The sequence below is a fragment of the Notechis scutatus genome, chromosome 3 (assembly GCF_049901735.1).
Source record: "Notechis scutatus isolate UNSWTSFEM ecotype Mainland chromosome 3, rNotScu1.2, whole genome shotgun sequence".
NCBI lineage: Eukaryota > Metazoa > Chordata > Lepidosauria > Squamata > Elapidae > Notechis > Notechis scutatus.
Genome location: NC_142011.1, coordinates 209612833 through 209637440, shown reverse-complemented (window position 1 = coordinate 209637440; position 24608 = coordinate 209612833). Strand labels below are relative to the sequence as shown.

General features: G+C 49.0%; 1 protein-coding gene across 1 annotated transcript; it reads left to right on the top strand.

Annotated features, from left to right (window-relative positions):
- The first annotated feature begins 22 nt into the window (after nt 1–22).
- On the top strand, nt 23–17160 carry ZFTRAF1 (zinc finger TRAF-type and ring finger containing 1). Its single transcript, XM_087962292.1, has 4 exons — nt 23–660; nt 11777–12015; nt 13205–13416; nt 16390–17160. Exons 2-4 carry the CDS (start codon nt 11795–11797, stop codon nt 16779–16781), a joined length of 825 nt encoding a protein of 274 aa, XP_087818418.1. The 5' UTR covers nt 23–660; nt 11777–11794; the 3' UTR covers nt 16782–17160.
- The last annotated feature ends 7448 nt before the right edge of the window (nt 17161–24608 follow it).

Sequence of the window (24608 nt, the reverse complement as noted above, 5' to 3'; positions counted from 1 at the left end):
GGTAAATGCTGAGCAGCCGCGCGCCCTGTCCGTTTCCGGCTGCGCGTAGCGATTGGAAGAGGAGGCTGTTTGTCTCGCTGGCTCACGCGTTGCCGTGCGTGGTGCTATTGACGGAGTGGGGGCGGGTAGGAGCGTCGGGCGTGAGCGGCCGGCGGGGATTGGCTGAGCGAGGCGGGAGAGGGCGTGGCCCGACGGCACCCGCCCGCCGCCTGCCTGGGGAAAGGAGCCAAACCAAGATGGCGGCGCCTGAGGCGGCCGGACCGGGGCTGACCACCGCGGGCTGAAGCAGCGCCCGAGCCAGAGCATGATGTCGGGGCCGGACGAGCGGGAGCCCGGCAACGGGTGGTGGCGGCGGCCGGCGTGGCGGCAGCCGCGGGGCCGCTGGTGCTGGGGACGCGGTGGCGGCCGCGGCGGGCCCGGGCCCTGAGGGGGGCCCCGCTCGGGGGCGGCGGGGCGGGCGGGGGGGCGGCGGCGGCCGGCAGGGGCCAGCCCGAGCCCGGCGGCGACCGAGACTCCGACGGGCCTCCTAAGAAGCGGCTCAAGCTGCCCGGCGGGGCCGAGGGCGGCGCGAGCGGCGGCGGCGTGAAGCTGGAGGAGCGGCTCTACTCGGTGCTGTGCTGCACGGTGTGCCTCGACCTGCCCAAGGCCTCCGTCTACCAGGTGCGGGCCGCCTCTCCCTGGGGTGGGTCAGAGAGGAGGAGGGTCTTCCCGCTGCAGATTTGGGGGCGGGGGCGGCGGCCCAGTCCCGGAGGGAAGGGAGGGCGAGCTCTTCAACCCCCTCCCCCCAAAAATTGGGACGACCCTCACACACACACACACCCCTCACCTGGGCTGCATGGCTGGGAATGATGGGCAGGTAAGCCTTTTTTGGGGGAGGGGCCTCTGTAAGGAATGGGGGGGGTCTCTGCAAGGAAAGTCTGTCATGCATGTCCCCCCAAAAAATTGTAAGAGCCTGAAGGGATACCTGGAAAAGGTGCTTTCCTGCCCTAGGGTCTCCAACCAAGAACTTTAAGACTTGGGGACTTCAACTCCCAGCATTCCCCCGCCAGCAAAGCTGGCGGGGGAATGCTGGGAGTTGAAGTCCTCAAGTCTTAAAGTTGTCAAGTTTGGAGGCGCCTGCTCTATGAAATAGCATCCTATACATACATGGACCTGTAGATATCCCCAATCTTCCAAATCATGCTTGTCCCAAAGGTGCTTATTTCAAGAGGCAACTGGACTTTCTGGTTTTTTTTTTTTCTTTTCTTGACGTTTCATTTCTCATACAAGAATCTTCTTCAGCTGTGACCTCTTACTGGATAGTGGTAGGGAATGGAAGGATTTATATTCCTTGCAGACAGCTGGTCACTTGCATCCTTTTTTTTTAGAGAGAGTTGAGGCCCCTTGGAGGTTTATCTGGGTCCTCAGAGTCACCTGAGTGGTGCTAATGGTTCCTGTGGTCTGCAATTTTTTTTCTTCTGGAAATCTGTTCCTACTCCCACACCATTCGAAGGCTGTTCATCCCAAATTGCATAGCTGAAACTCCAGAGGGAAAATGGCAGACTACAGGAACCATTTGCACCACTCTGGGGACACCGAGGACACATATAAACCTCCAAGTGGCCTCAACTACTCTCAGAAAGGATGCAAATGACCAGCTGCCTGCAAGGGGTATCAGTCCTTTTGTTCCCCACCATCCAGTCACAGCTGAAGAAGCTTCTGGGACAAGAAGCAAAAGGTCTTCAAAGAGAAAATGAAGTCCAGTTTCTTTCTGAAAAAGCACCTGTGGGATGCCCCATAGATGGCTGTTTTTAGAAATAATGGAGCAATTGCAGGAATGAGTCTCTTACTTTTTTTTTTTTCTTGGGGTGGAGGGTTGCAGTCACTTGTGTGATAAAGGTAAGTTAATGCTGGCTTTTTGAACTGAAAGCAAGGAAAGAGAAGGATAGGGATACCTTTTTTGGGCTGGGAGGGAAGGTTTGCAGTAACCAATGTGATAAAGGTAAGTGAAGAATGGTAGGGTGTGCTGCCTTTTTGAACAAGTAAGCAAGAAAGAGGATAGGGTTGCTGGGAGATGTATTAAAGGTGTCCCTTTCGCCCTAGGGTGACTCACTTATGTTTTTTACAGGTATATGTATACAATATGCTGTCCTTTGCATAAAGGTGAAAAACAAATTTTCTAGGTTGTCTCTTGCCCCTCCCACCTTCTGTTAGTCTTCCCCTTTGTCTGCTCATCAGGTGTGGTTCTTATCTTAACATCTCCCTGTTGGGTCTTTTCCTCAGTTTTTGTAGCACAGCCCTATAAGGTTTTCCTGATGGAGCCTTATTTTGAAAGACTGCTGTGGGGAAAGAAATGATTCTGGGGGTTTCTTTTTCCTTCTATCCATATTTAAAATTGTAAGAAGGCGGCTTTCCATAATAAATAAGAATAAGCTACTGCACGTGTTGGTGTTCTGTAGTGGGATTTAGGCATGTTATTTATTGCTTTTATAAAAATGGGGTTCAAATCCATCCTTTATAATTGGATAGCAGACTTAGACCATCCAGTGCATTTACTGTTCTTAGGAGTCACTGGGGCATTACCTTTTCTGCTTTTTCTTTTTATAATTGTCCATAAGAATGTTTTACATATTGATGTCTCTGCATAAAGATGTAAACTGTAACCAGGCACCTTAATTATTACAGGAAAGTATTGGTTCTGAGGGAAGGATGGAGGTGCAGGAAAGAAAGGAGGAACTTACGTAGCCAGTACATTGATAGGTTGGGTTCACAAAGATTACTTGTTGTTGGCAAACATTTGTTGAACAGGTATGCTTCTCTCCCTGTTAATTAAGGTGTTCTTAATAATACTTTGCTGTTAATTTTTTTAACAACTAAATGTTCAGATAAAACTGGACTGGAACACAGGAGTTTGAACCTTTTGCTCCCAGTCCAATTTATTTCTTTTACTAAATGTAAATGTTAAGACTTTTGGGTTTGGAATTTGCACAATCATTACAAAAATGAACAGGGAGAAGTCTGAAGTTGCTTTCTAGTATGAAACGAAGAGAGGCCACAAAGAAGTACAGACCTCTTTTAACATTCAGAGTCTATGACAGGGCAAGCAAGCATTTTTCCAATTCGTAGTAAATCTCCAGACTTAAAAAAGCATGTTTTAGTTTTTCCAGGCTATCGGATGAATCAAAATGGTTGGCATCCGGTGGATAGTCAGTTTTTGTCTCTGTTCTGGCATGAAAGAGTTCTGCAAGGTGTAGCATAAGGTGGGTCGGTCAAGCTGCGTCCCCTTCTTACTCTTCCAGATTGTTCTTTTGAGCAGTCTTTCTTGCTTTTGTTTTTGGCTTGAGTGGGAGCACTAAGTCCTTGTGTGTCCGATCGCACTTGGCCAATAAAGAATGCTATTCTATTTCTCTTTCCAGTTCCTGTGATCATTTTAGGCCAAAGAAGCCCCCCCCAAAAAGGCTCTTTGGACAAGGCAGCCAAGCAAGCAAGCCAACAGTTAAATGGACTTTTGTCTGGTTATGCTTTAATGATTCCTTTCCTGGGAGAGGGAAGAATGGACATCTGTTTTCTCTTCCTCCTCAGTCCCAGCTTTAAATGTTTGTTTACATTGATATATAAGGGAGGGAGGGGTGCTGAATTCAACCAAGTTGTGTGACCATGTCACAGTGCCACATAATCTGTGCTGGTTAAATCTCTATATGTGAAGGTCATGGCCATGGTTGTGTGGCATCTGAAACCTCCATGTATTTTCTGTCTGTTGCATAGAATTGTGCCATCATCATGAAGCGATAGTGAAGTACACAGATAATTAAACGGTGGGCTAATGAAATTATTTGCAGTAATAAAACCTCTGCCCTTGGAATTTGGTGATGCCTGCCCTCTTGCCTAAGACCACGTAGAAGGACTCCAAAGCAAGGGGGTCCCCAAACGAGGCAACTTTTATGACTTCTGAACTTCAGTTCCCAGAATTCCCCAGCTAGCCATCCTTGAAAGATCTTAAAATTGCCAAGTTTGGAGAGTCCTGCTCTAAAGTAACAGGCTTAACGGTTCCATGGTTGTGCACGCTTCTACCTTCTGTGGTATTTCCAGGTGCAAGGTCCTGTTCATATAGAAGTCAACCAGGATTGGAGTCCCAAACAATAGATCCTGCTTGCCCTTTTCTTTTTCTTTGCCTGGATAGGAGGAGCCTAACAAACCTGGTTAGCGTGGCCAGTAAGGAGATGTGGCATATTTGTGGCATCGAGGCTTGTTAGTTTTCACTTTTTTTTTTCCCTCCTGGGGATTCCAATTATCCTACTGATTAAAAAAAAATGCGTTGAACTGTTTGGAAAAACATAGTATGTCTTCATTATAGAGCAGAGGTCTCCAAACTTGGCAACTTTTAAGACGTGTGGAGTTCAACTCCCAGAATTCTCTAGCCAGCATAGCTATCTACTTGAAGCCTTGAGGACTTCCAGAATTCCTCAGCCAGCTGTGATGGGAGTTGAACTCCACCTGTCCTAAAAGCTGCCAAGTTTGGAGGTTCTCTGGTGCCACAAAGTTCCACAGAGAGGAAGGCCCCATTTGATGGAGCTGCCATACAGGCCCTTAATGGAACACTATGGTTTCCAGGGGGTTGCATGGAGAATTTTTAGAATGGATGGCAAGGCAAAGTTTGCCCCAAAGGCCTTAACCGTCTGCTGAAATAGTAGCTTTGCTTTGGATACAATTGCCGCCTTCGCTGACTTTCCCATCAGAATAATGACCAGCTGAAAGATGCTTTAAGACCCTTCTTGCAAAGATTAAGAGAGGAGGGGGTTCAGTTTTCTGCAGGGCCCCAGAGAACAAAGCAAACGCAAGGGATGCCTAAAGCGCCAGTGGCATAGGATAAACCTGATCAGTAACCGCTAAGACCTCTGCCATGGCAATAAGGCAAAATATCACGATTTCTCCAGATTTTTTCTGTGGATAAATTGCGGTCCAGTGACTCTTTTCAAAATAATCTATACCCCACTGGACAAAGATGGGCAGGAAGACCCTTTAGGGCAGGGGTCTCCAACCTAGTTACACACAACGAGCCCTGGGACACCTACTCATGAGGCCACCAGTGCAAGATATCCGGCTTTACTGGGCAACCGGGCAGCATCGTTTGTGAGTTGCAGTCAGGGCTTGGGGTTTGGAGATCTCTTTTCTGCTATCTCTTCAAGTGAGGGAATTGCCTGTGTGTGTGTGTGTGTGTGTGTGTGTGTGTGCCCCCTCCCCCTTGTCTCCAACCTTGGCCAGCTTTGCTGGCTGGGGAATTGTGGGAGTTGAAGTCCTCCAGGCTTAAAGTTGTCAAGATTGGAGACCCCTGATCGGGGTTTTCCAGACCCCTTGAGCAGAAACACGTAGGGCTTGACACCTGCTGGGCAGGGGATCAGATGGTCCTGGCTCCATCCTGTAACGTTGTTTGGGGTGCCTTGGATCTTGTGGGGCTTGAGGAAGTTTCCTGATTGGTGACGGCCTGGTGGGGGTAGGGAGGCAATGAAAAGAAGTAGATCCAAGCAGTGGCAAATGTGTTTTTTAGGAAGGGTATGTAACCCCTTCTTTGCAAGTGGCGGGTGAGGCACCCTTTTCTCAAGAAGCCATTACTTAACCCAGTTGTACTAGACAATCGTGAACCTGTCTCTAACCTCCCCTTTTGGTTGTGGAGAAAGTTAGTTAGGCTGCAATTGCAGACAACCTTGGAGGAAAAGTTAATCCGTTAAGCCATGCAAGCAGGCCTTTTCAGCCACTTAATCCTCCCCTCCTTCTGCAAAAGCGTACCCCTGGTATGTCATTCACACCTTCCTTTCTGGCTTTTAGGAAGCCGGTGAAAACCTTATTCCCACCAAGCCAAGGGTTGTGAGTTTGGATTCCCTTTTATTATTGTTAACGTTATTATTTAGGACTTCCGATTCCATAGGAGTATTTTCCAGTTGCTGTTTTTAACCGATTGTTTGGTTTTTAATTTCAAATGTACAGGGGGGAGGCGGCGAATTGTACACTGCTTAGAATTGCAGACTGGAGCCGCTTATTTACCCAATAAATAATTGCTTTAATTGTTTAAAGTGCTCACTGCTTTCCTTGTTGGGACTCAGAAGTGATTTTTCAGAACTTTAGTAAAATTAGTTGATCTTGGTTTAAAATCTGTAGAACTGAAGAAGTGAGAGTGATTTTCTCTTCAATGCTTTAGGAATAGAAATTTGAACAGATCAAGGGTTGGTATAAATTGAGCCATTGTTCTACTTGCTGTTTTTGCTACTCAATAAATAGGATAAGTATGATCAGGAAAAGCCTTGGTGGAAAAAGACTTTTGCTGGCTGTTGGTCATGAAGAAGATGGACCTACAGCACAACAGAATGTAAGGTGACTTCTGCTTTTTCTGTGGCCACAAGTTTTCTCAAAACTACAAAAAAGCATAGTGCGTTTTTCTTATCAAGAAATGTGGCTGCCCCTTTGGAAATAATTGTTAAATAAACACGGAAAAGAGACTGTATTCTGTATCCAGGCGGAAAAGACCACACCATAAGTCTGTCTGGATCTTTCTTAACAACTTGCGATATTTCCTTATCTCTGAAAACATCCTGGGGAGAAAACAGAAGCCTGACCTCTTCCTCTTTTTCCCTCCGTAGTATTAAAATACTATGGCTTGATAAAGGCTAGTTTTATGAATTAATAATTCTTAACCTGAAATTTCAGGGATCTAGAAAACGTGATCTGCAGCATCGTTGAAACAGTTTGATTCTGGACTCCCTCTGGAAAATGGCTGATCTCGAGTCCAGCTGTGCTCTGGCTCCTAATAGCAACAGCACTTAGACTTATATATGGCTTTACAGTGTTTTACAGCCTCTCTAAGTCGTTTACAGAGTTGATAAGAATAACATAAGAATTTATTTGTCATTACACTCGCAAGCGGGTGCAACGAAATGAGGTGCTGGATAACCTTTTGTAGGCAGTGACAACCAGTTAATTTGGTGAGTCTGGATGGGTAACGGAATAACAGTTGGAAAGGGGCCTTGGGGTTCCCAACCCCCTGCCCAAGGCAGAAGCCCCAATACCATTTCAGACCAATGGTTGTTTAATCTCTTCTTAAAACCCTCCAGTGCTGGAGCACCCACAACTTCCAGAGGCAAGCCGTTCCCCTGATTAATATGTTCTAGCTGTCGGGAAAATTCCTCCTTATTTCTAGGTTGGCTCTCTCTCCTTGGTAGGTTTCTGTCCACCGTTTCTTGTCCTGCCTTCAGGTGCTTGTAATGCCAGCGACCATTTCATTAGCGACCATTTCATTAATTGGACAAACTCCCCTGAAGTGACAGCTGGGTGAACAAACATTTCATATAACCAGAGGCTGGCAATGATTATACCGAGCCATGCTTTTGAGGCTTGAAAATCTCCCACAAGAAATTTTATCTACTTATTTTTCCCAGGGGGTTTCAACATCTGTTGGCAATAATGAGCAGGACCTTCCCCTGCGGGTGTCCCTCCTATCTTGGGTGGAGGTGAAGTTGTTTGAATTTGAAAGCCACAAAGCAAAGCAGTGTGATAATTGGGTAGAGAAGGGAGTTATCTTACGGATCTGGGAGCTATCAAGAGTACAGATAAGGGGGCGTTTAAAACAGCAGCTGCTTTGATTGTAGAATTGGGGGGAGTTTCAGGGGAAACGGAGGGAGGGGTCTGAGTTTCCTTGGAGTTGCAGTCGGTTATTATTTTTAAACTCTGACCTACAATGAAAGGGATTATATCTTTATTATGCAACCGGGATTTAAAAAAAGCGGTAGTGCAGTACGGCTCATCCTCTGCTTGCAACCACAACTGAGCCCAAAGTTTATGCTGCTAAGTGAGACATTTGTGGAGTGATTTTTGTCCCACTTCGCAGCCTTTCTTGCCACCGTTGTTAAGTGAATCACCGCAGTTTAGTAACATGGTGGTTAAGTGAATCTGGCTTTCCTATTGAGTTTGCTTGCCAGAAGTTCGCTAAAGGGGATCGCGGGACACTGCGGCCGTCATAAGTATGAACCAGTTACCAAGTGTCTGAATTTTGATCATGTGACCGTGGGGTGGGGTGGGGTGCTGCAACAGTCATAAGTATGGAAAATGGCCAGAAGTCACCTTTTTTCGTGCCGGTTTCGACCACTAAATGAACTTTTGTAAATCAAGGACCGCCTGTAATATAAGGAGATGAATGGCAGGCGGGCCAAAAAGTCTGAAATGCCATAAACATCCAGGAAAGGCTGCCCGTTCTAAAGAGCTGGGAATCCTAAATAGCCTTGTTTGCAGCAGATGGAAATCAAGATGGGGATCAAGATGTTCCACTCTGGAAGTTGAAAATCTTTCCGGTGGGGTGAATCTCTTCCACGACACCCCCAAGAACGTGCGTGGATGTTGGCTTTAACTTGAGGGTGACTTTAGAAAAAAAGCAAGGATGGATCGTTTTGGGTAGCCAAAGAAGCACACATTGTACCCTATTCAGCCGGATCAAGCAGAACAGAGCTGGAAGGGACCTTGGAGGTCTTCTAGTCCAGCCCCCCTGCTCAAGCAGGAGACCATTTCAGACAAGTGGCTGTGTCCAATCTCTTCTCAAAAGCCTCCCTGGTGGCAAGCTGTTCCACTGGCTGATTGTCCTCACTGTCATCAAATTCGTTCTCAATTCCAGGTTGCTTCTCCCCTTGATTAGTTTCCATCCATTGTTTCTCTTGTCTTGCGTTCTGGTGCTTTGGAAAATAAGTTGACCCCCCCCCCCCCGCCCCTCCACTTTGTGGCAGCCCCTCAAATACTGGAACACTGCTATCATGTCTCCCTTAATGACTTCTTTTCTCTAGTCTAGCCATCTAGCCATACAGGATCATCTGTAGTTATTCGTATACCTGGGTAGGGAGCATTTACAATATTAGTATAGTCTATAATATTCAGGGTCTCCAACCTTGGCAACTTTAAGCCTGGAGGACTTCAACTCCCAGAATTCCCCAGCCAGCAAAGCTGGCTGGGGCATTCTGGGAGTTGAAGTCCTCCAGGCTTAAAGTTGCCAAGGTTGGAGACCCCTGGTCGATATATCAGGGTGGGCCACAGTGGCCCCTTTACAACCTGTGGACCTCAACTCCCAGAATTCCTGAGCCAGCCATGCATGCCTGGCTGAGAAATTCTGGGAGCTGAAGTCCACAGGTTGTAAACGGGCCACCGTTGCCCACCCCAGGTCTATGCTCGTCTTTCAGCCAAAATGTACAACTCGGACTACACTGTTGGAAGAGCCTTGAAACCCCACTGAAACACAAGTGAGAGAAGGAGAAGCTAAAACCGTGCTTGGATGTGCCTTTATTTTACTCTCCCACGGTGTAATGGGGTGACGTACCTGGGATCCCCACAGGGATCCGTGCAACTCTGACCTGGAAACAAATGCCATGGTGGTGGAGAGTTCTCTTGAGACTAACTGGTCCCCCAAATGTTTCTTTTCAATCTTTTAATTTCTATAGGGCTGCCCCAAATTGCCCAGGACGAGGGACAAAACTGCGTTTGCATGGCCTCCTTTTGTCACAGTAGGTTCTCCTGCTTGAGAGAGGGGGGCTGGACTAGAAGGCCTCGCAAGATCCCTTCCATCTTAGTGATTCCGTTATCCAGTTGGGGGCTAAAAGTTTAAAACAATAAGTTACTGGAGGGTTTTTAGAAGAAATTGGACAACCTTTTGTCTGAAATACAGAGTTTCCTGCTTCAGCAGGGGCTTGGACGAGGATTGATGGATTAATTACTCAAGATCCTACTGTTTGCTGAGATCAATTATGAACTCACTAAAATGAAAACGAGGAACTCCCATTTCTTAGTCCCTCCCCCTGAAGAAAACGACCCATTTAGTCTTTCTGTTTCTTTTTTGTTTTCAACTAGTTAGTTGGCTTTAACTATTGCGTCCGACATTTGGCAACTTTCTAGGCAAGGCCTCCCCGTGCTACCTGTCAATCGCTGCTTCTTTCAGTGGTTGGCTTTGTATCAGATTTGATGGTATGAAGCCAGCGTGTGCGTTGCTTGCACCACCTTCTTCTTTCACTAACCATTCCTAGCATCGTTGCCTTGTCCAGTGAATTTGCACGCATAACGTGGCCAAAGTAAACCAGACGTGGTCTTACGGTGTTAGCTTCTAACGATATGTCTGGTTTTATACCGTTGAACACCTCCCTGTTGGTTGTTTTGGCTGCCCGTGGTATAGGCAGTAATTTACACCAACGCTCCAGTTCAAAGGCATCAATTCATTCTTCTTCAATCAGGCCGACATCATTATAGGGAAGACTGTTGCTCTAACTCAGGGTGTCCAACCTTGGCAACTTTAAGACTTGTGGACTTCAACTCCCAGAATTCCTCAGCCATTCTGGGAGTTGAAGTCCACAAGTCTTAAAGTTGCCAAGGTTGGACACCCCTGCTCTAACTAGTCTGCTTTTGTATTTTTTTTTAAACCAGTTAGTAATCCTTAAAAGTACAGGTCAAACCGTTTGGAAAAATCCATGCATGTTGTGCTGAGGGTGCCAATTCCCTCCATTTGCCGATTTGACACTTTTCTTCTGCCTTGCTACAGGCAGCTCAGTTCGTACCCTATGTAAAGCTGGAAGGTTTCTCCCCCCCACCCCACCCCCAGTGCTCATGACTTTCGTATTTAAACAGCAGGATATAAGTGATTTTGGCTGCTCTTGAAAAACGGATACTTAAATGGAAGACCCAGCAGAGCTATAGGCTAGAAAGGGAGGCTGGAAAAGCATCGTAGAAGAAGACATTAGCAAATCATTTCAATATTGTCCACCAGAAGGCTACCTGGATGTATCCATGAAGCCAGGAGTTGGGCTTGATTCAAAAGATAATAGATCTGTCTTTGAAGCCTTCCCTGGGTAATTTTAATTAATTTTCACCTGTTGAGTCACAGTAACTCAGAGATTGGATGCCTTTCCTTGACATTTCCCTACCTTGAAAGTGACCAGTGTTTTCATCATATAAGGCAGAGGTCTCCATCCGTGGCAACTTTAAGACTTGTGGACTTCAACTCCCAGAGTTCCTCAGCCAGCAAAGCTACAGCAAAACCTGGCTGAGGAACTCTGGGACTTGAAGTCCACAAGTCTTAAAAGTTGCCAAGGTTGGAGGCCCCTGGTATAAGGGCCTCAAAATAATGTTCCATCGTCATCTGTCCTGTGTATGACTTGTAAAAAAAAATCTCTCCCCCTTCTTCAGTTCCTGGAGAGGCTGAGCAAAGGCCTTCAGAGTTGATATAGTGCTGCTCTAGTGCCCGTTTTTTTGGAAACGCCGGATTCTGACCTCTTGAGTTTACATGGGCTCTGGGATTGAAAGCAAGAATGTGGAATGTGATCAGTAAATGCCTAGGCAGAGGTGGGCAGAATTGTCAATTATTTCTCTGTTCGTGCTGTTTCTTACTGGAAGAGGCGCCACCTTCTTTTTGTAACTCTCTTCAGAGGTGTAATAAGGCCATTATCAAACAAATGCAGCTTTAAAATGCCAGCACCTGAGAGGTCTTTGGTGGTCTCTGAGCTTGGGGGCTTTCTTGCAGAAGCTTCATTACCCAAACTAGGGACCATAGTCACCGATGATTGACCTAATTCAGCCACGAAACATCTGCAAGAAAACCACCAAGGACCCCTCATGTCGACCCTGAGCTACAAATCTTCTCCTTCATCAATACCAGCACCTGCCTGAGAATCCTGTGGGGGGGCAGGGATGAACCGTTTGAAGGTAGAGAAAACGCAGGTGTGTTTCCGTGCTGTCTGTTGGAGAAGACCTCTGAGGTTCTGCTTTTCCTCCCCCCCCCCCACAGTGTACAAATGGTCACCTGATGTGTGCGGGATGTTTCATCCACCTGCTGGCCGATGCCCGGCTGAAGGAGGAGCAGGCTACCTGTCCCAACTGCCGCTGCGAGATCAGCAAGAGCCTTTGCTGCCGAAACCTGGCGGTGGAAAAAGCAGTGAGCGAGCTACCCTCGGAGTGTGGCTTCTGCATGAGGCAGTTCCCTCGTTCTCTTCTGGAGAGACACCAGAAAGAAGAATGTCAGGACAGGTAAATGGCACAGGTCGCTTTTTACAATGGTGCAAAAAAAAAAAAAAGAGGGGGAGGGAGGGAGAGAGAGAGAGAGAGAGAACGAGAACTACTCAAGCTGCCTTTGCCATTCTGCTATGGTGGAAGAATGCAGCTCCTGGGATTCCCAGCTGGTCTGGGGGGTGACCCTGCCCCTTGGGATTCTGGGAAAGTGGAGCTCTGCCCTTTTAAGAGAGCCTCTCGCCTTGACTTCCTGGAATAATAGGAAGATCCTGGAGTACTGGTGGAAAGGACATCCATGCCGAGGGAGCTGTTCAGAGGTGAACCGTAGGGCGGGTTGCCGGATGTGGTGTGTTTGATAAAGAAAGAGATCAAGATAGTTAAATTGAGATAGAGCATAATTAAAATTAAAATCTTCCCATATTATACTCGTAATACAGGGGTCTCCAAATATGGCAGAGCCCTGTATTATGGCTGAGGAATTCTGGGAGTTGAAGTCTAAAAATCTTGCCAAGTTTGGGCCCCTGTTCTAATAGAATCTTTCTTGATTATATAAATAAGGGGAGCAGCCATGGGCTAATCAAAGGTTTCCTGCAAGTTTTTCCTAATTACGCTAGTGAATGTGTCAACTGTTACCCTTCACCTCGTTAGAAAAGAATTTGAAAATTCTTCCGTCCCTATGGTCGCACCCCATGAAGGCTCTGAAAAGAGAGGGCAAAGTTGGGCAGCTCTTTTGCTGATGGTTCTTTTAAATGTGGAGCCTAAGAGGTTTCCAACAGCAGTCTTAGTTGATGCTGGAGGCCACCCATCGAAACCGGCAACGGGTTCAGGACAGACGAGAGAGAGAGATTGGCTTTGTGTAACGTATACCAGATTGAAAGGAGAAGGTGCACGTAGGAATGTAGTGGTCCTGGATTTAGAGGCTTCTACGAATAAAATCAGATTCGTTCTATTCCACAGCGACAAATACTCTCTTCCTTTCTTGGTCCCTTCTGTTTAGTTTAAACGAACGTTTGGCTCTTATCCGTGGTAGGATTAGACGGCCATGTCGTTTCTTTCATGGAACAAATTTTCTCCCGGGCAAACGATGGAAGTCTCTGGTGTTTGTGCCTCCGGGCATTGCCCTGTCCCAGTTCTGGCCCCCTGCGTTCTCCATCGTGCGGCCTTTTCTTCCCGCTCATCGTAGGCCTGCCCCGCTTTCCATCTGCAGGGTGACTCAGTGCAAGTACAAGCGGATTGGGTGCCCGTGGCAGGGCCCTTACCACGAACTCACCGTCCACGAAGCGGAGTGCACCCACCCCAGCAAGACAGGGAACGAGCTAATGGAGATCCTGGATGAAATGGACCAAACACATAAAAGGGAAATGCAGCTCTACAACAGCATCTTCGGCCTGCTCAGCTTCGAGAAGATCGGTTACACAGGTAATGACTGGGGACGCAAGCCCTGATGGGGGTGACTCTTGTGCTTTCGGTTTTTCTCCTCCCGCCTCATTTCGGTGGTATCTGTGGATTAACTTATTTCTCTTACCTAACATGCAGCAACTGTGGTTCAGAAGCTGGTCAGACAGGGCTGCTACCCCAAATGTTGATTCCTGGAGATTTCCCTCTGGTTGGCTTGAGAATCCCAATTTTTAGGGGTTGCACATATTTAACTGCACATATTACACCAAGAGGCCAGGAGGGAGTTGTGGAGGTGGGGGGAGGGAATAGCAAATTCTGTGTGTGTCCGATTGAGGCCACTCAAGGAGAACCAGGCGGACCTTGGGTGTTTTTCCTTCTGCTGATCACGCCCCTGCAGCACCGGTGAGACGGGGAGGAAGGATCGTTCCTAAATGCAGGTAAGATGTGGCAGTCAGAGATGGCCGACAGAAGAAGAAGAAGAAAAACCACAGACTTAACGATGAAAATCAACGTGGGTTCTGCTCCTTTCTCTCTTTCTGTGCCTACTAAATAACTGAGTTTTCTCTCGTTTGGAATTCTGCCGTTTTTAATAGTGTGCATCCGATAGCTTTGTGCAAAAAGCATTTTTCTTTTGGGGTGAAAATATTTTAGCATTCCTAGCTTCATTCAGTCGGTTGTGTGTTCTGTAGGCATTCTGAAAGTTTGCAGTGGCCTGTCTCATTTCCTGGTATGAAAAAAAAATGTTTCTGGTTCTCATGACCCAGCCCACAAAGCTCTGCATGCGTTTCGTGTCAGAAATGTACATGCACCACCAGGTGGGGAAGGAGGAAGCCATGTCGGTTTAATTTGCCTCCACAGGTAAGCTTGGGACTCTCCTCCTCCGAATCTCCAAGGAGGCTCAACGCAGGTTCCGGAGACTTGCATGGAAAAGGCTCTGTAAATGGCTGCGGGGTTTCTTGAGGAAAATAGATGCTGAAATCTCCTTCCCTTTCCCTGTAAATAGTCACGTTTTCTACAGAAAGAGTCTCCTCGGATATAATCCGCTCTCGGACCCAAGCAAGGCTGGAGCCTCAGAGACCCCCCCGAGGGTGTTTCTTAGCCAAGTTAAAGGTGCTTAGAGCTTAGAAAAGAAACAAAATGGAGTCCAGGGGAAACGGGAAGAAAGGTGACCAGCTCTCTCTCTCTCTCTCTCTCTCTCTCTCTCTCTTTCTGCTGAAACCTACTTGATCCTAGAGCTGGAACTGGTTTTTTGGGGTGGGTGGGTGGGTGTGGGGGTAGGTGGGAAGCGATCCAAGGAGGACATCCTGGTGCTGACCAGATTTGGACTCCCCGAGGACCTGGCTCTCCTGCAGCGCCCAGCAGCGCCCATGGGGTAGCGCTGAGGGGCCGGGGAGGGTTGGTGGAGCAGGGTGCAGCCTGCCCAGGTTGAAAGTCGGAAGCAGGGGGTTGGCAATCCCACCCCCCGGGGGGATGTCCCCAAACCCTGCGGCCCCTCTGCCTGTGAGAGAAGAGAGAGGCGCAGACCCTCCTCTGCTTAGCAAAGAGACAGCCTCTAGCTGGCCAGGTGGTGCTGCTGCTGCTGCTGCTGCTTTAACACGGAGAGAACAAAAGTGCTGATTGTGTGGCTTGAATAACTCCCATCGCCTCCTTTGTCCAGGTTTCGCTGCCGTGCCCTCCTAACGGTCCTCTGGAAACACCGACGAAGCCAAAGTTGCCCACAGAGGTGCCCCCCCCGTCCCTGAGTTTGTGTGGCTGGGAGAGAACTCCATTGGTTTGGGACGCCAAAGACTTTTAAAAATTACCGGGCCAACAATCTTGATTATAAACTCGAATCGCGCAAAACGCTCGGTGGACTCTCGGGGGGTTTTAAGAGACTGACTTGACACTGGACTTGGGCTAAACCGATTTTTTTTTATTTATTTTTTACTTTTGGGGAGGGGGGGGGCGGGCGGGGGGGGTCTAAAACTTGAGTCTTCGAAATGATTTGGTGTACTGTTCTTTGTCTTCCTGTATCCCACCCCAGGCTGTTCTGCCCTCCTGTTTAAAATACACACACACACACACAAAGACCACAAAAACCCACCTAGTTTGGTTTTGCCTGTTGACGATGCCTAACTCTGCCTTCTCAACTGTGTATTGTGAATAGCATAATAAAATAAAGGTGCCACCTTCCCTGACTTGTCTGATTTGGTTTTTCTGCATCACCTCACTTGGTCTGGGATATCCATTAAGGGCTCCAGAGCCGTCCGCCCTGTTCCCTCGAGGGAGCCATCCCCTCGGCTGCCCTTGGCTCTCCCAAGAAACCTCGCATGGACGCTGGAAGAGGCATCCGAGCGGCTCTCCCGGAAGGCCTGGCCCTGGCTGTGGCGTCACGGGCCGTGGCAAACCTGCTGGCGGCTGGTGGCTGTGGAGGCCGGCCACCTAGGTAACCCCAAGGCTGCAGCCCCTTGGATGCAAAGAGCCGGATGAGGCCGGAAGACCGAAGAGAGCTTCTGCCCGTCTGCACTTGGACCTCACCTGTCCCCCGAGTCTCGGGTTGGCTTCTTGTCACGTGGCCAAGGGCGTTCTTCTGTGGCGGAGGCCCCGTGGCTGCTTTCCTCTGCCGTGGTTGGATTGACCATCTCCGAGCTTCCCTGTGGCTCCTCTCTTCCCCCCAGTCTTGAGCCACGATGAAACTTGTTGTTGCTGTTGTTGTTGTGGGTTTTGCCGTGATAAGACCTATTGATTTTTATCTGCTTTTCTCCTCCTCCTCCTCCTCCTCCCCCCACCAGCCAAATTGCTCCTGCCCCTCACTAGCTCTGAATGGCCACCCTCACCCTTGTCTCCTGCCCAAGAAGGCCACGCGCGCAGTAGCCACACAGGTAACTTGAGCTTTGTTTCTTCCTGCTTCCAGTTCCTCTGGTGTAATTGTGCTTCTCCTTTTTGTTTTTTTCTGTCTCTCTTCCCTCCCACCTCCTCCCCAAATGCCCCCCCCCCTTTCTCGCTGTCTTGCAGAAGTCCAGTTTCGTCCGTACCGGACCGACGACTTCATCACTCGCCTTTACTACGAAACGCCGAGGTTTACGGTGCTGAACCAGACGTGGGTCTTGAAGGCCCGGGTGAACGACTCGGAGCGCAACCCCAACCTGTCGTGCAAGCGCACCCTCTCCTTCCAGCTCATCCTGAAGAGCAAAGTCAGCGCGCCCATGGAGTGCTCCTTCCTGCTGCTCAAGGGTCCCTACGACGACGTGAAGATCAACCCCGTCATCTATCACTTCGCCTTCTCCAACGAGAACAACGAGACGGAGTACATGCCGCTCCCCATCATAGACTCTGTGGAGTGTAACAAACTCCTGGCCGCCAAGAACATCAACCTGCGTCTGTTTATATTCCAGATACAGAAGTAAGCATGTAAGCTAACCTGGGAGAGTGACCGAGAGAGAGAGAGAGAAAGAGAAAGCGAGAGAGAAAGAGAGAGAGAGAGAAAGAGAGAGGAAAGGGGAGGCAGAGATGCACGCACCACTGAACCAGAGTTACCTCGCACGGCTGCCTCGGCCGCGTTCCACTTCCACGATTATCCGATTATTTTAGCAAAAAGAGGACGTTTTTGCATGTGGGGCAGGCGACAGTAGTCGCTGCCTTCTTTGACGCTCCCCGTTTGTGCCCCCTCCCCCCCCCCAAAAAAGGCAACCGGGGAGTTAGCTTGATGCAGGGTACATAGGAGGCCTGGTTGGGGGGGGGGGTGTCTCAAGGGGATCTACTAGTCAATACATTGTGAAAAGGCCACATCTGTCTCATGGTTGTGTGTGATCTCCATGATGGGGTGTCCCTGTTTGGGGAGGGGGTGGGGGCGAAGGAGGCCTCCTGTCCTTCCCCTATCCTTCCATCCTGGTTGGGTGTCCTTCGACCCAAGTATTACGTAGTGTCTGGAAATGCTGGTCAGGTCTCGTTGCATCTGGAGTGCGTGGGGAGGGGGAATTCTCCAGTTAGATAGCTTCAGGGACCCCCCCTAAGAACAGGGAGGAGAGGGGTGTGTGTGTGTGTGTTGCCAGCCAGGCTCTTAACTCGGAGTGCATGCCACTTGCCATGGAATGCCAGGCTCTGCCCAAGCGGCGGGGAGAACAAGCAGAGCAAAGCACCCCAAATGTCCACGAATGTATCAGTCTCCCCCTCGCCCCCTCCCCAGCTTTTCCCCCTGTGGCTGAGCTGCTGACTGCTTCACATAAAGTCTGGTTTCTGGGAGGCCGGCGAGCGAGTGAGAGAGAGACGGGGAGGGGGGCTGCTCAACGGTTGGTCCCTTCTGGCAGGAAGCAGCCCCCTCCCAGTGGCTTGAATTGCACTTCACAAAAGCCCCCAGAGACCCCTTTCCGGGGGTGTTTCCGGACACTGTCCTCTTTCGCTTAGCTCCCAAGCCCCCCCAGCCCAGCGACACCCCCTCCTCCTCCCCCCCAGGCGAAGAAGTGGCATCTTTAACCGACCCAAATCATTTCTTCTCGGAATGCAGGGTGATGATTTCTTTTGTCCGTTTTTGGGGAGCTTTCCCAGTATTTTGAAACAACCCGTGTGCAAAATGAGTTCACAGGCTCTTCTAGTAATTATGCAATTTTACAGTGTGATTTTATGTACCTTTAAAGAAAAAAACTATATATAAATATATAAATATATATATATATATATTGCAAGTTTATGGATGAGGACAGTGGGAGACATTCACCAAATTTCAGTGAGATCTACAGGGATGTTTGCTTCTTGCTCTTAAAAGCCCATTTTGACATGGGAACCGGTGGTGGATGACCGTCTAAGTAGTTAATGTATCATGAGAAATACGTTGATCGTGCTATCAATCTTCTTTCTTTTTCCTTCCGAACCCTTAACCCGGCATACCCACCTCACGTTTTTGTTTTGTTTTAAAGGAAGCTTGTGACCGCAGTTAACACTTTGTATGAAACTAATTGGATCAGGTATGTTGTACGCACACGTGAAACGTGTGCGTGTGCGGGGGCTGTCCTCCCTGCAACTAGCAGAGAATAAGGACGCACGGTTTTTCTCTTCTCATCCGTTCCTCTTCCTCCTTTCTCCTCCTACCTCCTGGCCGCCATCTGATTTTATTTAGAAAAGCCCACAACAGCCTTCGAATCCTGGGCAACTCCCGGTTGTGTAACCGGCCCTGCCCACTTCTAGGCTGGCTCTTTTTGTTTGTTTGTTTTTGCGAAAGCTGGTTTGGCTGACCTACACAACTTCTGAATTCATCATGGCTAGTCAGACATCCTGCCCTGGTGTGGGGCTCGCTTGATTTGGTTGGGCTGGAGACAAGCGTGAATCCAGTGGTAATACGACAAGAATAAGCATGTTTTATGGCTTCTGGACTTCAACTCCCAGAATTCCTGAGCCAGCCGGCACGGCTGACTCAGGAATTCTGGGAATTGAAGCCCAGAGGTTGTAAAAAGGGCGATCGCTACCCTACCCTGTGATGGAAAGTTGGGGAGGTCTTCACCAGAATGCCTCTGGGGGGATGTTCCAGTTAATAGTTCTGCCCACAGCTGGGCTTGGGGGTAAAAATCCTTGTTTTGAAAAGTGGGTGAATAAGCCCAGCTGGAATCGGCAGAGGAAGAACTGTCAGTTGTAAGACATTATTGTTCCCGTTTGTGAAGGTTCCCAGGCAGGAATTCCCAAAGCCCCCCCAGATCTATTGGCCTCAGGCCGCTCTCGCTCTTAAGGTGCGGTGGTGACCTTTGACCAGGAACCACCTCTTGACCTCTGCAGGAGGTTTCTGAAGGACTTCCCCCTTCCTCCAGCTGGCACGTCCAGGGTTCCTTAGCCTCTTGGCCAAGATCGAGGGGAAATACCTATTCTGCCTCGGGACCGGCACTTCTTGACTGCCCGCAGGCTGCAGGATCACTCTTCGAAGAGCAGCGCGCTTAAGTTATCTCGATGGCACACCTGTGGGCTCTGTGGCAGCCGGGGAAGCCTTCTTCTTCCCTCAAACCTTTCTGTGTTGGAGCCAAGATAAGGGCGGTGGGTTTTTTGCCCCTGCACGCCTAGTTGTGAGGGCAGGCAGCTGCAATCCTGGAGGAGGTTCTTCGAGGAGCAGAGCCCCCCCAATTCCCAGACTTTATTTCATTAGCTCCCAGGATTAGCATCTCCCTCACCTTTGAAGGTAGGGCAAGGAAGAGCTGTCCTCTCCACGCTGGTACAATCTGAAGCAGGGGTGTCCAACCTTGGCAACTTTAAGCCTGGAGGACTTCAACTCCCAGAATTCCCCAGCCAGCAAAGCTGGCTGGGGAATTCTGGGAGTTGAAGTCCTCCAGGCTTAAAGTTGCCAAGGTTGGACACCCCTGATCTAAAGGCTCCCCACCCACAAAAAGCCCATTTGACACTTGGGGGGTGTGTGTGTAAAAGAAAGTTCCAGAGCCCGCCTTCCAGGGCCCAATCTGCCTTGTTTTTTGCAGCCAGTCCAAGGGATTTAAAAAAAAAGAGGAATTCATTTAAGACAAGGAGCTGGCTGTGTTTTTCCCAGGAACAAAAGAGTTCTCTCGAAGTTTCCCCTATGGGAGCCGAAGTTAAGATTCCTGTCCAGCAACCTGTCGGATCTTGCTGGGTCTGCACATCCCTCCTTCCCGTTGAGAAAGTACAGGGCGGAGGAGGAGGAAGAGGAGGAAGAAGAAGCTACCTCGAGGAAATGCTAGTGGGATGCAGCCGTCTCCAAGGCCAGACCTAGGTTTAGAAAGGACATAATCCAGAGTTGGACTTAAGTGGCAGACTTTCCAGAGGAAAAAAGGAGCGGGACTTTAAATTTAGAGCAGGGGTATGCAGTTATGGCAACTTTTAAGACTTGGGGACTTCAACTCCCAGAATTCCTGAGCCAGCCAAGCCAAAGTTGCCATAAGTGCATTCTGGAAGTCCCCAGGTCGTAAAGTTGTCACAGTTAGCCACAGCCCTGGCTAAGAGCATGTGAGAAGAAGGTGCTGTTGGTATCTTTGGAAGTAAGCAACGTTTCAACTTGCATTCTAGGAGTCATTTGCAGGAATCCAGCCTGCAACGGTCATCTTATTTTATTTTCCTTCTTCTTTTTGCCTTTCCCGACTTTCTGAATACATCAGGGAGTCTGAAAGTGTTTCAGCCACTGATCCCTTTCGTGGTCCAGGCCCACATGTGTTTTAGACCGTGTCAGCCCTCCTTGGAAATGGCTTAGTCCAAGGGCCTTCAAACTTGGCAGTTTTTAAGACTGGTGGACTTCAACTCCCAGAATTCCTGAGCTAACATGACTGGAGGAGGAGGAATTCTGGGAGTTGGAAGTCCACAGATCCTAAACCTTGCCTAGTTTGAAGACCCCTGGCTTAGTCTGTATTCCCAAGTAGTCGGGCGTAGGCTTTATCCTGGCCCATTCAACCTTCTTGGCCCCAGCCTGGTGAGAATGGCAGTCCAGTGTCTTCGGCAGGTGCCAGGTTGGAGCAAAGTATTAGCAGAGGTTTGTGAGTGTGTAGCCCCCTGGATGGGAGTTAGGTGTGTGCATCTCACCTCACTACTGTCACCTCTGTTGTCTTTCCCATCCTGCTGTGTGCAGGGCTACAAGACTTCTGGCTTTAAAAATGTCCTTTAATCCCTAGCAGATTTTTGGCAGCAGGGATGGGGGGGGTTGTAATTATTTCAGTGCAGCCAGTCCTGTTTTTTTGGGGGGAAAACCTAGCACTGATGTGCTTTCCTTTTCTGCAGTGTCGCGTCATTGTTGGGGGCGTACAGGTGTGTGTGGGGGTTTACAGGTGACTCTTATCCTTTGCAGCTTCTCTTTCATTATCACTTTTTGTTCTTCTCAAGATCAGTGCTAGCTAAAGCCCTCGGCCCAACTCCCAAAGACCTGAAGAATCCTTGCTTGGGCTCTAGACCAAGGAGTTTTCCAACTTGGCAACTTTTAAGACTGGTGGACTTCCAACTCCCAGAATTCCTGAGCTAACCTGACTGGAGGAGGAGGAATTCCGGGAGTTGAAGTCCATAAAGTCTTAAAGCCACCAAGGTTGGCCGCCCTGGCTTAGAAAGAGAAGAACAAGCCACTTTAAAGGCACAATAGACACCTCGGAGGAACCAGAACTCACAAAGCCTTGTCGGAAGTGGGCGCCCGGGGAATCCCCGTCCAGCTAAAGGTTATCACTGCCAACATTTTTGTTTTGTTTTAAAACCTTCATTCTCATCCCTCTCTCCTTCCGACGTCTCCCTTCTCTGGGACTCTGTCCGACTTCTGCTTTTGGTAGCTGAGCCTTACCTGTCTAGTTCTGGCTAGACGTCGAAAAGATTGTAGCCTGCTTCTCCCCCCCACCCCACCCCCCGCCGGGCACCAAGACGTCCGTGGAGGGCCACACAAAAAGAAAAGGAAAAAAAAACGGGGGAAAAAACCCCCCACACACATCCTCCTTTACAGTATTCACTGTGGGTAATTTATTTAACTAGTGAATGTAGCGTTTGAACTAATTTAAAACTAACGGCTTGTTTGCAAGGTTGTCTGTCCTTCGTGCTCGGCTCAGATTCCACAATTTGTGTTCCTGGTTTGGGGGTGTGCAAGGCAGGGGGGGGAATCTTCGGGGTTCAGAACCCAGCTAGGGGCTCCATGCTTGGAGAAGGAGAGAAGTCGTTTTTTTCTATCGTAGGGCTGGCTGTCGGCCCCCCACCCCCCACCTCCAGGACGCTAAGGAGAGATGGGGCCAGAATAGCAGAGGGAGGGGCGCAGCCTTCACCCCCCCCTTCCCCTTGGGAGCCTCACCATCACTTCTCCTGCTTCCTTCTGTCTGCCATGTGTCCTATCCCCCCCCTCCCCGCCCCCCAAATCCTTGTGAGCACTATACCTAAATGGCTCTTTAAAAATGAGGAATGGTTTTAATGTCGTTTGGGAATGAGTTCTTTTGTTCTTTTGTGGTCTGCGTTTCAAGTTTCTGTATGTAATGTAGTTAAAGAAAATAATAATTGCCAAACCACACTGTCTCTGTGTGTGTGTGAGAGAGAGAAAGAGAGAGAGAGAGAGAGTGACTGGTCAACAACATGCAGGGCCTTTCCAAGGTGGGCTGTCGGAGAACCATCTCCTCAAGAGGGAAAAGCCCCTTTCCTTTTTTTTTAATAAAATAAAAATCCCCTTCCTGTTTACCCCTGGTGACGTCCCCTAGTTGGGTCACGAAACGTCTGCAGGGAAGACAACCAAGATCAGAGAGCGCCCAGGACCCCACAGTGCTCCTCCTCTCCCTTCTAGCACGGATGACGTTCCCTAGTTGGGTCATGAAGCGTTTGCAAGAAAACCACCAAGCTCAGAGAGCACCAAGGACCCCACAGTCTGTTCTGACCCCCGCCCTTTTCCAATCAATCAAACACAATCCAAAAGGAACAGAAACCTTGCAATGCTTTTACAAAAGAATTAGCTGTGATAAGCACAAGCCTTGCCAAACTGAGCGAGGCTTGCCAAAAGATAACAGACAAGAAATAATTTGCAATACAAGAATCTTCAGGATACTGGAATGTCCACGAGGCTGGAGTTTCAAAACGTCTTTGCCTTCTGCAAAGAAGGTTAGTTTCACAGCTGGCTTTTATCTTCTTGAAGGAGGGGCCATTACACTTCCATGCTGCTGCAGCTGCTCTTTCCTACAAGCAGCCCTGCCCACACGCACAGGCTCCTCGGGAAGCTCCTCATCGCTGCTGCCAGCCCCCACTGTCTCTGAAGGCAGCAGTCCACTCCCTGATGGTCCTGGCCCCTCATCTGAGTCCTCGCTCTCCTCAGCCGTCCGCACCTGCTGCCGGCTAACCACAACACAGTCCTCCTCTTCCTCTCCCTTCTAGAACAGATGATGTTCCCTAGTTGGGTCACAAAACATCTGTCAGAACAACCCCCAAGAGCACCAAGGACCCCACATTCCTTCCTCCTCCTCTGCAAACCCCTCCTCCTTTCTACCACTGAGGATGTTACTTACCTGGGTCACGAAACGTCTGCAAGGAAGCAACCAAGCACTGAAAGCATCCACAGTGGAAGATGGTGCTCCCAGAGTCTTGTGTGGCTCCTTCGCTCCCCGTTTCAGGAAAGCGCTTAAAACTGGATGCCCGGTTGGGGTGTTTTCCAATCGTGTCCAGTTTGGCAACTTTAAGACTTGTGGACTTCAGCTCCCAGAATTCTGGGAGTTGAAGTCCACAGGTTTTAAAGTCAGATTGGATACCCCTGACCCAAACAGCCCAATACAAAACCTGTGCCCCAGTGTTTCCCTGACCCCCATCCATTTTCCTCAATCCTCCCCCACAAGACATGCTTTTAAGACCTTCAGCATTTTGCCCCAATATTTCTACTGCTCTGCCTGGGGTTTTCCGGGAGGGGAAGGACCCACCTGGAAAGCGACCCCCTTCATTGGGATATGAAGCCCACCTGGCCATCCCCTCTTCATCCCATCCTGCCTTTTGCTTGAAGAAGTCCCTCGCAGAGCCTGGGAAAGGAAGGCTTTGGCTCTGCCATTTCCATGCAGCCGACCTTCTCTTCAGAGCCATGGGTTATCATCTGCCTAAAAGGGGTTTTTTTTGGGGGCAATGCAGTAACCCCTAAACTTGGTTCAGGCTGCTGCTGGCCCCAAGGACCCCATTGGTGGGGGGCCCACCTGACAGGCCCCCGCTTAGTGGCCGGGCACGCCACCAAGGAGACTTTATCAGAAGCCCCTGCCATTGCTTGAAATGGTGCCTTGCCAGGAGGTTTGTGGGCATTGAAATGAGTCTGGGGGGAATCCAACAAAAGAGAAATGTCTTCACAGGCAGTCCTCGACTTAACAACGGCTGTTTTAGTGACCGTCCAAAGTTACAATGTCCCTGAAAAAAAAGGGAATTATCATTTTTCACACTTACAACCATAGCAACCTCCCTGTGGTCACCTGATCAAAATCCAAAGGCTTGGCAGCTGGCATGTACTGACAACAGTTGCAGATCCCGTTTTGCGACCTTCCAACAAGCAAAGTCAACGGGGAAGCCAGATTCACTTTAACGACCGGGTTACTCGCTTAGCAGCTGCAAGGACTCACTTAAACAACTGTGGCGAGAAAAGTCATCAAAGGGGGCAAAACTCACATAACCAACATCTCGCTTAACAACAGACATTTGGGGCGTAAGTTGAGGACTATCTGTACCTTGGGATTTTTTCCTTCTCTTTTTTCCATAATTTTTATTTTGTTCAACAGATTAAAATCCAAAACGAGACAAAACCCAAACAAAACTTTAAAATGGGGATT